This window comes from Schistocerca serialis, chromosome 11 (assembly GCF_023864345.2).
Source record: "Schistocerca serialis cubense isolate TAMUIC-IGC-003099 chromosome 11, iqSchSeri2.2, whole genome shotgun sequence".
Lineage (NCBI taxonomy): Eukaryota > Metazoa > Arthropoda > Insecta > Orthoptera > Acrididae > Schistocerca > Schistocerca serialis.
Genome location: NC_064648.1, coordinates 149,843,737 through 149,859,720, shown reverse-complemented (window position 1 = coordinate 149,859,720; position 15,984 = coordinate 149,843,737). Strand labels below are relative to the sequence as shown.

The 15,984-nt window shown below is 45.6% G+C and overlaps 1 protein-coding gene across 1 annotated transcript in view; it reads right to left on the bottom strand.

Moving 5' to 3' along the window:
• The window catches only part of LOC126427352 (neprilysin-2-like), a 292,261-nt gene that overhangs the window by 152,047 nt on the left and 124,230 nt on the right, over nt 1–15,984 (bottom strand). Inside the window, exon 3 of the mRNA XM_050089684.1 lies at nt 13,027–13,160. Within this exon, the coding sequence (XP_049945641.1) occupies nt 13,027–13,129 (103 nt within the window). The 5' untranslated portion in view covers nt 13,130–13,160. The remainder of the gene's footprint in view (nt 1–13,026; nt 13,161–15,984) is intronic.

Sequence of the window (15,984 nt, the reverse complement as noted above, 5' to 3'; positions counted from 1 at the left end):
TGGAGGGATTTATAAAAGGTAGGGGGGCAGAGATCCAAGCTGGATGGGCGTAACAAAGGATAGGGCGGATGAGGGATTTATAGGTGTGGAGGATGGTGGAGGGGTCCAGACCCCACGTACGGCCAGAGAGGAGCTTGAGGAGACTGAGTCGGGAGCGTGCCTTGGCTCGGATTGTCTGGAGGTGGGGAGTCCAGGAGAGGCGACGGTCGAGGGTGATGCCAAGGTACTTAAGGGTGGGAGTGAGGGCGATAGGACGGCCATAGATGGTGAGATAGAAATCATGGAGGCGGAAGGAAGGGGTGGTTTTGCCTAAATGATCGCCTGGATTTTGGAGGGATTGACCTTGAGCAACCACTGGTTGCACCAAGTGGTGAACCGGACAAGATGGGATTGGAGAAGGTGTTGGGAGCGCTGCAGGGTGGGGCCAAGGGCAAGGAAGGCGGTGTCATCGGCAAATTGGAGAAGGTGGACGGGGGGTGACGGCGGCGGCATGTCCGCCGTGTACAAAAGGTACAGAAGGGGGGAGAGGACGGAGCCTTGGGGCACACCGGCGGAGGGGAAAAAGGTGTAGGAATCTGTGTTGTGGATGGTGACATAGGAAGGACGGCGGGAGAGAAAGGAGCCGATTAGATGGACGTAGTTAATGGGAAGGGCGAAGGTTTGGAGCTTGAAGAGGAGACCGGAATGCCATACGCGATCATAAGCTCGTTCGAGGTCCAGGGAGAGGAAGATTGTGGAGCGACGGGAATTAAGCTGTTCGGAAAGGAGATGAGTGAGGTGAAGGAGAAGGTCGTCGGAAGAGAAGGACGGTCGAAAGCCACACTGGGTAACGGGAAGGAGGCGGTGCTGGCAGAGATGCTGGTGGATGCGTCAGGTGAGGATAGATTCCAGGACCTTGCTGAAGACCGAGGTAAGGCTGATGGGACGGTAGGAGGAGACGGCGGACGGCTATTTGATAGTTTTAAGGAACATCAGGATACGGGAGGTTTTCCACAGGTCAGGGTAGTAACTGGTGGACAGGACTACATTGTAGAGCCTGGCCAGGGTGGAGAGGAAAGAGACAGGAGCTTCACGAAGGTGACGGTAGGTGACACGATCGTGACCAGGAGCGGTGTTGCGTTTTGTGCGGAGTGTAGAATGAGATCCTGTGTAGTGATAGGGGCATTGAGTTCCATGTGTGCAATGTTGTCCAAGTACTGGAAACCAGGAGCGAGGGGAGGGAGATAGGTGTCAGTTCGATCGCGGATATCCGGGAAGAGGGAGTAATCGAACCGGGGATCATCAGGGATGGAAAATACATTGGAGAGGTAGGAGGCAAAGTGATTGGCCTTACTAAGGGTGTCAGGGAAGGGGTGATCATCATGGAGAAGAGGATAGTAGGGGGAGGGTTTAGTTCCGGTAAGGCGAAGGAAGGCCGACCAGAACTTGGACGAGTTGATAGGTAGGGTAGCATTTAAACGGGTGCATGTCTGTCGCCAGTCCCTGCGTTTCTTAACCGCAAGCAAATTACGAATGTGTCGCTGGAGTTGCCGGTGGCGCTGGAGTTGCCGGTGGCGTCGTAGTGTGTCCGGGTCACGCGTGCGGAGGAATGCACGGTAGAGACGGCGGGATTCACGGGGGAGGAGGACGGCCTGTGGGGGTAAGGTAGGACGGTGGGGCTGGATGGCGACAGTAGGGACGTGGGGCTCCACAGCACTTCCTAGCGCAAGCGGCGGCCCCTATATAGGCCGCAGAAGACCCACCCCGCGTGCGCGAGAAGGTGCCGTAGCTGCCCTCTAGCGCAGTAAAAATACCGCGCCGCCAGTGGTGGAAATTTTTTTTATTCCGACGATCGAAACACAGACCGTTGTTTTTTAATGTCAGATAACACCGGGTCCCAAGTCTTACTTAAAAATAACCCTTGTCTCTATTAATAAGATTGTCAGATAAACGAATCTCTATGGATTCTTTTAAAACACAGTCCCAATAGCGAGATGCAAGGGCAACCATCTTATTAATAGAGACAAGGGTTATCTTTCAAGTAAGACTTGGGACCCGGTGTTATCTGACATTAAAAAACAACGGTCTGTGTTTCGATCGTCGGAATAAAAAAAATTTTTAATTTTTGACAGCGATATGTCGATTTCGCCTATTTCCACCACTGGCGGCGCGGTATTTTTACTGCGCTAGAGGGCAGTTACGGCACCTTCTCGCGCACGCGTTGTGGGTCTTCTGCGGCCTATATAGGGGCCGCCGCTTGCGCTAGGAAGTCAGTTCCGGCGAGATCGTGCACCAGCACTCTCACCTGGAGATGGTGGCCGGTTGGACCGCGGAAATATTGTGTCATGAAGACGTTATGATCCGGCTGCATACCCGAGAAGAATATTATCATGGGTGAAATAGATCTGTCATGTTCGTATGTGGGCAATGCCATGGATAAAATGTCCATCCTAAACTGCTGGAATGATTATAAAATTTCGTGCACTTAGGTACAACCTGGAAAGACATATTGTCAGGATAAGAACTTCAAGCCTCGTGTTGGGGCGAGTGTGATAAAGAGGAGAGAGAGGGGAGACCAAGGAGATGGACACACAGCAAGGGCGAAGGAGGGGATAGGCACAGATAGGAGGAGAGATATGGATGAAGGCAGGGGAGGGGGAAACGTACAGATGGGAGAGGAGGAGGTGGACAGAGAAAGGAGAGATGAGGAGATGGACAGGGATGGGGGAAGAAGAGAGAGGCAAAGAGGACTGAGAAGCAGATGAAAGACAGAGGAGGCGAAAGTGGATAGAGAAAAGGGAGGCGATAGCCAGAGAAAGATAAGAGGTGGAGGTGAACACGGAAAGGAAAGAGGAGGAGATGAAGAGGCGAGTGGGAAGGTGAGATGGGCAGAAGGAGGGCGGTGGAGGAGATGAACAGAAAGGAGGGAGTGGGGGTGCAGAAGAGATGGGGGACGGGGAGATGGACTACAGAAGACTGAAATAAAAATACACATCCGGGCAAAGGTAGGTACCCAGCTAGTTTCTTTCATAAATTTGTCGACAGGTTTGAAAACCTCCTCGCCAGTGTCTGTCAGAACAACGGTTCTTCTTCAATACTGCGATTCAACTCAAAACGACCATTAGCCTGGCCAGTAACGTCTGTAAGTACATCAAGCTGTGGCGTAATATGTTCGCTTTGTTTCAAAGCTGTAATGACAGCTTTTTTCACGTTTTCTGACATTTCATAAGTTCTCCACTTCACAGTTGTATTTGATAACGGAATCTCACTTATTTTTTGTGTTTATTTTCCATCAAACAATGTATTACTTGTTACATTTGCTACGGGTATAATAGGTTCTTCTGCCAGGGTGTGAGCTGTCATCTTTGCAATTAACAAAGGTAGCTCATAAGAAACTCTGGTGTTTAATATGTTCTGTTTTGGAGACTTTTTCCGTGGTGGATTTAGTCTTAGAATTTTTTTTGCCTTGATTTTTAAAGAAATCGAGAGAATTTCCTACACATTCGGGAATAGTTGCTGGATACCTTTCAAGTTTTGATTGTTTCACGCATTCGTTGCATAACGATCCGTAAGACACACATACACACACACACACACACACACACACACACAAGGCTCTTCCTCAGCACCAGAATACACGAACGAGAGCGTTTTTTAAAAAAAGTCGGGTCATATTTCCGAAAATATCTTTCTTTGCTATTTTGCTACTACTTGGACTGGATACTGACTTACTAACAATGTCATTACTTACAGAATCTATAGTACACGTTCCTTCGTAACTTCACTGCTTCGCCTTTTACGGCAGGACACCGTCCGGAACCAAGCATTCATATGCACGTGATGAAGCAGTAACTAAAAAAAAGCAGACACAGCCCTACGATACAACACAGGAACAGTGACCACGCATGGGTTTACACACATACGTGACGCAACAATGCAGTGAATGGCCCGTGATTTCACGCACGTTGTTGAAAGTATTGTTGTAGGAATTTAAATGACGGTGTTCACACGTGTCCGTGGCGTGACTATGACGGGGCAAACCGTGCCCTTGCCGTCGCAATGCCTACATGTCACTCATTCTCTTCGCTTACACATTACCATATCCTTCCATCAACGAGTTTCCATATATTGTCACAAACACTCTGTCGGCACTGTTCGACGCTTTTTGACACACTGTGAGGATATAATGTTAAAGTCTAACTGTCCGAAAAGTATCCCCCAGTAGTTAGAGACTTTTCATACCTCTACTGCTACAGATTTAACCATTGAAGCTAGGCAGTTTTAAGAAAATTGCGGGGAAAAGATAGTATTAAACTGCTACAAACTAAGTCACTGACGTCATCCATACAGTTTCCACTACGTCGCTGCCGTTCCCAGATCTCATTGAATCCCCATCTGCATACAGAATATGCTGGTGGTAATGCTGTGCTGGTACTGCGAACGGCTGAAAGCAAGGGGAAACTACAGCCGTAATTTTTCCCGAGGGCATGCAGCTTTACTGTATGATTACATGATGATGGCGTCCTCTTGGGTAAAATATTCCGGAGGTAAAATAGTCCCCCATTCGGATCTCCGGGCGGGGACTACTCAAGAGGATGTCGTTATCAGGAGAAAGAAAACTGGCGTTCTACGGATCGGAGCGTGGAATGTCAGATCCCTTAATCGGGCAGGTAGGTTAGAAAATTTAAAAAGGGAAATGGATAGGTTGAAGTTAGATTTAGTGGGAATTAGTGAAGTTCGGTGGCAGGAGGAACAAGACTTCTGGTCAGGTGACTACAGGGTTATAAACACAAAATCAAATAGGGGTAATGCAGGAGTAGGTTTAATAATGAATAGGAAAATAGGAATGCGGGTAAGCTACTACAAACAGCATAGTGAACGCATTATTGTGGCCAAGATAGATACGAAGCCCACACCTACTACAGTAGTACAAGTTTATATGCCAACTAGCTCTGCAGATGACGAAGAAATTGAAGAAATGTATGATGAAATAAAAGAAATTATTCAAATTGTGAAGGGAGACGAAAATTTAATAGTCATGGGTGACTGGAATTCGAGTGTAGGAAACGGGAGAGAAGGAAACATAGTAGGTGAATATGGATTGGGAGACAGAAATGAAAGAGGAAGCCGCCTGGTAGAATTTTGCACAGAGCACAACATAATCATAACTAACACTTGGTTTAAGAATCATGATAGAAGGTTGTATACATGGAAGAACCCTGGAGATACTAAAAGGTATCAGATAGATTATATAATGGTAAGACAGAGATTTAGGAACCAGGTTTTAAATTGTAAGACATTTCCAGGGGCAGATGTGGACTCTGACCACAATCTATTGGTTATGACCTGTAGATTAAAACTGAAGAAACTGCAAAAAGGCGGGAATTTAAAGAGATGGGACCTGGATAAACTAAAAGAACCAGAGGTTGTACAGAGATTCAGGGAGAGCATAAGGGAGCAATTGACAGGAATGGGGGAAATAAATACAGTAGAAGAAGAATGGGTAGCTTTGAGGGATGAAGTAGTGAAGGCAGCAGAGGATCAAGTAGGTAAAAAGACGAGGGCTAGTAGAAATCCTTGGGTAACAGAAGAAATATTGAGTTTAATTGATGAAAGGAGAAAATATAAAAATGCAGTAAATGAAGCAGGCAAAAAGGAATACAAACGTCTCAAAAATGAGATCGACAGGAAGTGCAAAATGGCTAAGCAGGGATGGCTAGAGGACAAATGTAAGGATGTAGAGGCCTATCTCACTAGGGGTAAGATAGATACCGCCTACAGGAAAATTAAAGAGACCTTTGGAGATAAGAGAACCACTTGTATGAATATCAAGAGCTCAGATGGAAACCCAGTTCTAAGCAAAGAAGGGAAAGCAGAAAGGTGGAAGGAGTATATAGAGGGTCTATACAAGGGCGATGTACTTGAGGACAATATTATGGAAATGGAAGAGGATGTAGATGAAGATGAAATGGGAGATACGATACTGCGTGAAGAGTTCGACAGAGCACTGAAAGACCTGAGTCGAAACAAGGCCCCCGGAGTAGACAATATTCCATTGGAACTACTGACGGCCGTGGGAGAGCCAGTCCTGACGAAACTCTACCATTTGGTGAGCAAGATGTATGAAACAGGCGAAATACCCTCAGACTTCAAGAAGAATATAATAATTCCAATCCCAAAGAAAGCAGGTGTTGACAGATGTGAAAATTACCGAACTATCAGCTTAATAAGTCACAGCTGCAAAATACTAACGCGAATTCTTTACAGACGAATGGAAAAACTAGTAGACGCCAACCTCGGGGAAGATCAGTTTGGATTCCGTAGAAACACTGGAACACGTGAGGCAATACTGACCTTACGACTTATCTTAGAAGAAAGATTAAGGAAAGGCAAACCTACGTTTCTAGCATTTGTAGACTTAGAGAAAGCTTTTGACAATGTTGACTGGAATACTCTCTTTCAAATTCTAAAGGTGGCAGGGGTAAAATATAGGGAGCGAAAGGCTATTTACAATTTGTACAGAAACCAGATGGCAGTTACAAGAGTCGAGGGACATGAAAGGGAAGCAGTGGTTGGGAAGGGAGTAAGACAGGGTTGTAGCCTGTCCCCGATGTTGTTCAATCTGTATATTGAGCAAGCAGTAAAGGAAACAAAAGAAAAATTCGGAGTAGGTATTAAAATTCATGGAGAAGAAATAAAAACTTTGAGGTTCGCCGATGACATTGTAATTCTGTCAGAGACAGCAAAGGACTTGGAAGAGCAGTTGAATGGAATGGACAGTGTCTTGAAAGGAGGATATAAGATGAATATCAACAAAAGCAAAACAAGGATAATGGAATGTAGTCTAATTAAGTCGGGTGATGCTGAGGGAATTAGATTAGGAAATGAGGCACTTAAAGTAGTAAAGGAGTTTTGCTATTTGGGGAGCAAAATAACTGATGATGGTCGAAGTAGAGAGGATATAAAATGTAGGCTGGCAATGGCAAGGAAAGCGTTTCTGAAGAAGAGAAATTTGTTAACATCCAGTATTGATTTAGGTGTCAGGAAGTCATTTCTGAAAGTATTCGTATGGAGTGTTGCCATGTATGGAAGTGAAACATGGACGATAAATAGTTTGGACAAGAAGAGAATAGAAGCTTTCGAAATGTGGTGCTACAGAAGAATGCTGAAGATTAGATGGGTAGATCACATAACTAATGAGGAAGTATTGAATAGGATTGGGGAGAAGAGAAGTTTGTGGCACAACTTGACCAGAAGAAGGGATCGGTTGGTAGGACATGTTCTGAGGCATCAAGGGATCACCAATTTAGTATTGGAAGGCAGCGTGGAGGGTAAAAATCGTAGGGGGAGACCAAGAGATGAATACACTAAGCAGATTCAGAAGGATGTGGGTTGCAGTAAGTACTGGGAGATGAAAAAGCTTGCACAGGATAGAGTAGCATGGAGAGCTGCATCAAACCAGTCTCAGGACTGAAGACCACAACAACAACAACAATGCCTCCTCTGTAGTAATTTTGTATGAAACTTCAAAAGACTGAACTATACGTGGAGGTCTCTGATGTCCGCTGTAACAGTGCAAAGGTAATGCACAGACTGACTTTTCGATGTACATTGACGGGAAAAATCTCGACACCAAAAGTAATTAACGCAGAGTTATGAAATTTGGGGAAAACATTTGTGTACGTGTCGTATTTAAATGATCAAAACTGCAAGATCACAGGTTAACGCAGGCGCGAGATAGGCCATCAGCAAATGTGAAATGCTGGTACATTAAGAACCGGCGTAGCCGCCAGAATGTTGAATGCAAGCAAGCAAACGTGCATACATTGTTTATCAGTAAACTCTTCCGGGCTAAGTTGCCGTGGTCGATCTGTAGAACTTCTTCTCCCTGACGTTTCGTTCTCAACTGCGGAGAACATCTTCCGAGGTGAGTCGACGACATACATTGTGTTGTTCAGGTGTCGGTTGTCAGTTTGTGGGATGGAGTTCCATGCTTGTTGCACATGATCGGTCAGTATAGGGACGGTTCTTGCTGTTTTTGGATGACGCTGGAGTTTGCGACGCCACTATCCGAATGTGCTGTAATATTTTTAGACCATGCGGCATCGGACGTCTGGGAAGCGGCTATTGGGTGTAATAAGCCTGAATAGCTTTGCCATGTAGTTCAGACTACTACACGGAATTACTGAATAAATATTGGCGATGGCGTACAAGAAATCGAGTGTTAAATGAATTCTGATTTTCACTAACAAAAATAACCTCTTTGAAGTGACTGAACAGAATGCACTAACTGGTGTACGTTAATCACGCCTAGCAGGCGAACAACATTTACGTAACACAATATACACACATACGATACATAGAATACACAGAAAGAAGGATCCTTTATATGATAGCGGAACAAGCACTGGTAGCAGTTACTTCTGTAAAATATCTGGGAGTATGCGTGCGGAACGATTTGAAGTGGAATGATCACATAAAATTAATTGTTGGTAAGGCGGGTACCAGGTTGAGATTCATTGCAAGAGTCCTTAGAAAATGTAGTCCATCAACAAAGGAGGTGGCTTACAAAGCACTCGTTCGTTGTTCATCAGTGTGGGATCCGTACCAGATCGGGTTGACGGAGGAGATAGAGAAGATCCAAAGAAGAGCGGCACGTTTCGTCACAGGGTTATTTGGTAACCGTGATAGCATTACGGAGATGTTTAGCAAACTCGAGTGGCAGACTCAGCAAGAGAGGCGCTCTGCATCGCGGTGTAGCTTGCTCGCCAAGTTTCGAGAGGGTGCGTTTCTGGATGAGGTATCGAATATATTGCTTCACCCTACTTATACCTCCCGAGGAGATCACAAATGTAAAATTAGAGAGATTCGAGCGCGCACGGAGGCTTTCAGACATTCGTTCTTCTCGCGAACCATATGCGACTGGAACAGAAAAGGGAGGTAATGACAGTGGCATGTAAAGTGCCCTCCGCCACACACCGTTGGGTGGCTTGCGGAGTATAAATGTAGATTTAGATGTAGATGATAAACACTTGAACTTGCTGTAAGTTAGATTGATCTACACCAACTGTCAGTAATGATTTTAATGTTACTGCATTTGCATTGTACTGAAGGTACAATGAGTACCGTGGTGGCAATAAATTCTTTAATTGAATAATCAATGAACACTATAGAACTGATGGTTACTAGAGATGTTAAAAACATTACTTTAGGATCATTTTGTTCTAATGAAACTGAATGAGTTTTTACGTTTATAATGTACTGAAAAGCCACCTCATCTATTTGAACTGTAATTAATGTGGCACAGTACCTGGCGTCTTCTGTCAGTTGTATAATCCGGTGTTTGTTGGAAATTTTCGGCGTTAACTCCGATTATATCCTCTTGTCGCATTAATACGCCGATACTCATGTAATATAGCCTTTTTACTGGTATTGCTGCACGCACAGTGATGGATTTGGGATAATAATGAACTATTTTCTGTAAATAATTGAAGACACTCGTGGAATGCACTTTGTGTTGTGTACATAGTTCTGCGTAGTCAGCACGTACACAACTTTCCCACTAGAGCGTGCCCCGCTAAGCACAACAGCGCAGGCGCAGCGCTCGTCCGTCTCCGCACTACGAGATGGCGCTGTTTTAGAGACGGACCAAATTCTGCTTCTGCCGATCCGTGTATTAATATGTAACGCAGCGAATGAGATTGCTGCTAACATAGAACCTTTTCCCCTCGCGGATCACACTCGCGCAGTGATACCTGAACGTGTGAGGTATTATAACGCGTGTACAGACCTACGATTAGTCAGTCTGCATTTGTCTGCACCAGTCTGTACGCGTCTCCATTAGTCTTTACCAGTCTATAGTCAAGTTTCAGTCTGCGCCTAATAAGATTACCATATTCCTGTACATAGCCATGAAGATAAATGAATAGACACTTTGTCAAGTATCAGAGATATGTGAGAATAAGATTAACATACCAAGACCAAAGGAACTTCAGATGGTCAATTGTAAACAGCATCCTGAATCAAGTTACGTAATGTCTATGCTCTTTATTATTTTAATAAATGTGTGTGAAAATTAATCGAGTTCTGTTTAAAGTTGGTCACTGTCAATCTGCTACTCTAAGCATGCAAGTGGCATTTCTATCGTCTCACCTAACGGCAGAAGATAAACACACCACGATAAGACCACGAGACATATTGCTGACACTCGCCTACTTCGTTCGAGCGACAAGTCAAATAATCTCATGGTGTGTGTACCGAAGGTCTTACAGTACACACACCACACTTTGAATCACATACTATTTCAATGAGACATTACATTGTAGAGAACTTGACTTGATAAATACATAAACTAGTTCGCTACGGATAAATGTACTTGTTATGGCGGCGGTATAAAATACACTGTTCATAAAAACACTGTCATACGATAACCACTAGTTCGTTGCTTGTGCTGGTGTGAGCTCATCAATGGGTCTCATATGGTAGTAAGATCACATTGCAACATTAGCTGCAGACACTGGTCACTTCATACCTTGCTGCAAGTCGCTGCAGTCCGTCGTAAACTATGCAGACTTTCCCAAAGGCGTGCCATGTGCTTTTTGAGTGGGAACAGCAACTATATCGTTCACAAGCCGTCTCCGTCGAAATGTTGCATCCTGCAAGCCTTATTGTCCATTTGACTTGCTGAGACACCATAAATCCAGTTCGTGTTTGTTGTAAGCTCACTTTTAACTGTCTATAAGCAACGTCACCATACCGTACTCAAACAGTCACTTTCGCGCCGCGTAATCTCTGTTCTGCATCTGAACAGTTCCAGAAGACATTTAAACATTAATTTACACTATGCCAAGTTCTCTATTTACAAATGGACATACCATAAGATTACCATATTCAATTACAGTCATTATATATATACTTGCAGCAAGGTATGAAGTGACCAGTGTCTGCAGCTAATGTTGCAATGTGATCTTACTACCATATGAGACCCATTGATGAGCTCACACCAGCACAAGCAACGAACTAGTAGTTATCGTATGACAGTGTTTTTATGAACAGTGTATTTTTTACTATACGTAATAATATTATCCTAGTTTAATGCTTCTTTATTTCGTCGTCCGAGCGCAGCACTATTGAGATACTGTCTTACTCGTAGCGCTATGTCATTTGACTGCCGCCAGGCGAAGCACCTGTGCTTTTGTTTGTGCAACCATCCAACAGATGGCATGAGCGTTCACTTATTCAACTGCTACGCCTTGGCTATGCTTCGTTGTGGCATTACAAGTTGTCGCCCCATTACGTCCCATTTGTGCTCGACTGGAGACACATCTGGATATAAAGCAAGCCAAGGCAACATGTCGATACTATGCAGAGCATGTTGGGTTAAAACAGCGTTACGTGGACGAGAGTTATCCTGTTGGAGAACAGACCCTGGAGTACCGTTTATGAATGGCAGGACAACAGGTCGAATAAGCCGATTTACGTGCAATTTTGCAGTCAGGGAACAACCACGGAAGTGTTCCTGCTGTCATAGGAAGTCGCACCCCAGACCATAACTCCAGGTGTAGGTCCAGTGTGTCCAGCACACAGATAGGGTGGTTGCAGGCCTTCAACTGGCCGCCTTCTAACCGACACATGGGTGTCAGTGGCACCGAGGTAGAACCAGCTTTCATCAGAAAACACAACAGACCTTCAAACTGCCCCCGAATGAGCTCTTTCTTGACACTACTAAAATCGCATATGGCTGTGGTTTGGCGTCAGTGGCATCTGGCTCAGAGCTGTCCTTGAAGTAACCTATTTGTAACAGTTCGTTGTGTCACTGTGGTGCCAACTGCTGCTCATACCGCTGCTGGAGATGCAGTACGATGCCCCAGGGCCATATGCCGAACACAGTGGTCTTCCCTCTTGGTAGTGCTACGTGGCCATCTGGAGCCCGGTCTTCTTGTGACCGTACATTCTGGTGACCACCACTGCCAGCAGTCGCGTACAGTGGCTACATTGCTGCCAAGTCTTTCTGCAGTTACCGCAAAAGGAACATCCAGCTTCTTGTAGCCCCAATACACCACCTCGTTCTGACTCAGTGACGTATTGACAACGGCGTCTGTGTCCCTTTAAAGGCATTCTTGAACGACACAACTCACTACATCCAGTCTCAATGGTGACTAACCTTAACGACAGTTATAGTGTGTATTTAAAGCAAACCTATGTGCGCCACTCTTATGGCAACAAAAGCTAAACTCTGTCCGAACACGCCTTGGAAGACCCAACAGTACCAACCGGCCGCCGTGTCATCCTCACCCTACAGTCATCAGTGGATGCGGATATCGAGGGGTATACGGTCAGCACACCTTCCCGGGCGTATGTCAGTTTGTAAGACCAGAGCTCCTCAGTTTGCCTCACAAGGGCGGAGTGCACCCCACTTGCCAACAGCGTTCGGCAGACCGGATGGTCACACATCAAAGTGCCAGCCCAGCCCGACAGCGTTTAACTTTGATGATCTAACAGGAATCAGTGTTACCACTGCGGCAAAGCTGTTGGCTTCTTATGGCAATGGGCTGAAATTTTAACAGACATCATTGCATCTACCAAGTTTCGTTTATGTTCCACAACTCCTTCGTGGAGTTGCGATTTTCTGTCTGTTAGTGTATCGTGAAATTTTATCTGTGACAATCACATTATCGTGGTTCACTGGTTAAAGTACAAAACCTATAGCCTAGATTTATGCAAAAAAAAGTATGAGGGACGTCCAATAAGTAACTGAACACTTTTTTTTTTCTCACAGCAGGTTTTCTTCAGCTTTGGAATACACCATATTATTCCCCACCATTCTGGCTACAAAAACCTATTTTTCAACATAATCTGCGGCTTACTGGGAGTGCCTGTACACCCACATGGTGCCACTCAACAGGTCTACGTCCTGCTGCATCAATAACCTCTGCATAATCCATGCACTGCTTCCTGTGGAGTGTATCCTTCACTGGGCAAAACAGGAAGTTGGAAGGTGCAAGATCTGGGCTGCAGCGTGGGTGGTTTTGGTTCTGGCGGCCATACCTGACTGGTGCTGCCACCTGGCGAGGAGCGCGCCCAACGAGACGGCGAGCGCGACGGCCGCCAGGAGCGCCACTGTCGCCAGCAGCGTCAGCCCCCGCTCCATGGCGGTGCGGCGGCGCCACCACGTGGGCTTCCTGCAACACCAGAGAGGAGAGGAGAGGAGAGGAGAGGGATCCTGTCAGCACCGCGACATGACACGACAGCTCGGATTAGTTTACCGTGGCGATGCAAAATGACAATGAACCAGCCCTGGGCTGCTACGGCCACTGACGTGTCTACAAATTTCTTTATTGACAAACATATGCGTGTTCTTACTAGACGTATGAGTAAATTGCCAAACGACGATTCTGTGCCAATATTTATTTCCATGAAATAAATGAAATGGTTCAAATGGCTCTGAGGACTATGGGACTTAACATCTGGGGTCATCAGTCCAATAGAACTTACACTACTGGCCATTAAAATTGCTACACCAAGAAAAAACGCAGATGATAAACGGGTATCCATTGCACAAATACATTATACTAAAACTGACATGTAATTACATTTTCACGCAATTTGGGTGCATAGATCCTGAGAAATCAGTACCCAGAGCAACCAACTCTGGCTGTAATAACGGCCTTGATACGGCTGGGCATTGAGTCAAACATAGCTCAGATGGCGTGTACAGGTACAGCTGCTCACGCAGCTTTAACACAATACCACAGTTCATCAAGAGTAGTGACTGGCGTATTGTGATGAGCCAGTTCCTCGGCCACCATTTACCAGACGTTTTCAATTGGTGACAGATCTGGAGAATGTGCTGGTCCGGGCAGCAGTCGAACATTTTCTGTATCCAGAAAGGCCCGTACAGCACCTGCAACATGCGGACGTGCATTATCCTGCTGAAATTTAGGGTTTTGCAGGGATCGAACGAAGAGTAGAGCCACGGGTCGTAACTCATCTGAAATGTAACGTCCACTGTTCATAGTGCCGTCAATGTGAACAAGAGGTGACCCAGACCTGTAACGAATGGCACTCCACACCATCACGCCGGGTGATACGCTAGTATGGCGATAACGAATACACGCTTCCAAAGTGCGTTCACCGCGATGTCGCCAAACACGGATGCGATCATCATGATGCTGTAAACAGAACCTGGATTCATCCGAAAAAATGACGTTTTGCCATTCGTGCACCCAGGTTCGTCGTCGAGTACACCATCACAAGCGCTCCTGTCTGTGATGCAGCGTCAAGGGTAACCGCAGCCACGGTCTCCGAGCTAATAGTCCGTGTTGCTGCAAACGTCGTCAAACTGTTCGTGCAGATGGTTGTTGTCTTGCAAACGTCCCCATCTGTTGACTCAGGGATCGAGACGTTGCTGCACGATCCGTTACAGCCGTCCGGAGAAGATGCCTGTCATCTCGACTGCTAGTGATACGAGGCCGTCGGGATCCAGCACGGCATCCCGTATTACCCTCCTGAACCCACCGATTCCATATTCTGCTAACAGTCATTGGATCTCGACCAACGCGAGCAGCAATGTCGCGATACGGTAAACCACAATCGCGATAGGCTACAATCTGACTTTCATCAAAGTCGGAAACGTGATGGTACGCATTTCTCCTCCTTACACGAGGCATCACAACAACGTTTCACCAGGCAACGCCGGTCAACTGCTGTTTGTCTATGAGAAATCGATTGGAAAATTTCGTCTTGTCAGCACGTTGTAGGTGTCGCCACCGGTGCCAACCTGGTGTGAATGCTCTGAAAAGCTAATCATTTGCGTAGTACAGCATCTTCTTCCTGTCGGTTAAAGCCGGCCGAAGTGGCCGTGCGGTTAAAGGCGCTGCAGTCTGGAACCGCAAGACCGCTACGGTCGCAGGTTCGAATCCTGCCTCGGGCATGGATGTTTGTGATGTCCTTAGGTTAGTTAGGTTTAACTAGTTCTAAGTTCTAGGGGACTAATGACCTCAGCAGTTGAGTCCCATAGTGCTCAGAGCCATTTGAACCATTTTTTTGTCGGTTAAATTTTGCGTCTGTAGCACGTCATTTTCGTGGTGTAGCAATTTTAATGGCCAGTAGTGTAGAACCAATTAAGCCTAAGCAACCTACGGCCATGACACACATCCATTCCCGACGCAGGATTCGAACCTGAGACCGTACAGTCACGTGGTTCCGGACTGAAGCACCTAGAACCGATAGGCCACCGCGGCCGGCAGTTAAATGAAATATTGTCTCAAAAATATGGTAGAAAACCCAAAGAGATTCTGGTCGTATGTAAAGTACACCAGAAGCAAAAAACAGCCAATACCGTCACTGCACGATAGCGATGTATATGTTACCGATGATAGTGCCTCTAAAGGGGAGTTACTAAATACAGTTTTCCGTAATTCCTTCACGGAAGAAGACGAAGTAAATATTCCAGAATGCGAAACCAGAACAGCTGTTAGCATGAGTGACATAAAAGTAGATATCTCAGTTACTGCGAAACGACTCAAATCATTGAAGAAAGGCAAGTCTTCCGGTCCAGATGGAATACCAATCAGGCTCCTTTCAGAGTATGCAGACACAATAGCGCCTTTCTTAGCAATCATATACAACCGCTCCCTTGACGAAAGGTCTGTTCCTAAAGACTGGAGAGTAGCACAGGTCACACCAATATTCAAGAAAGGAAATAGGAGTAACCCATTCAATTACAGACCCAGATCACTGACCTCAATTTGCAGCAGGATGTTAGAGCATATACTGCACTCGAACATTATGAATCACATTGAAGAAAATGATTTATTGATACATAACCAACACGGATTCACAAAATATCGTTCTTGTGCAACGCAGCTAGTTCTTTATTCCCATGATGTAATGAGTGCTGTTGACAAGGGATCTCAGTTCGATTCCATATTCGTAGATTTCCAGAAGGCTTTTGATACCGTTCCTCAAAAGCGACTATTAATCAAATTGCGTGGATATGGAGTA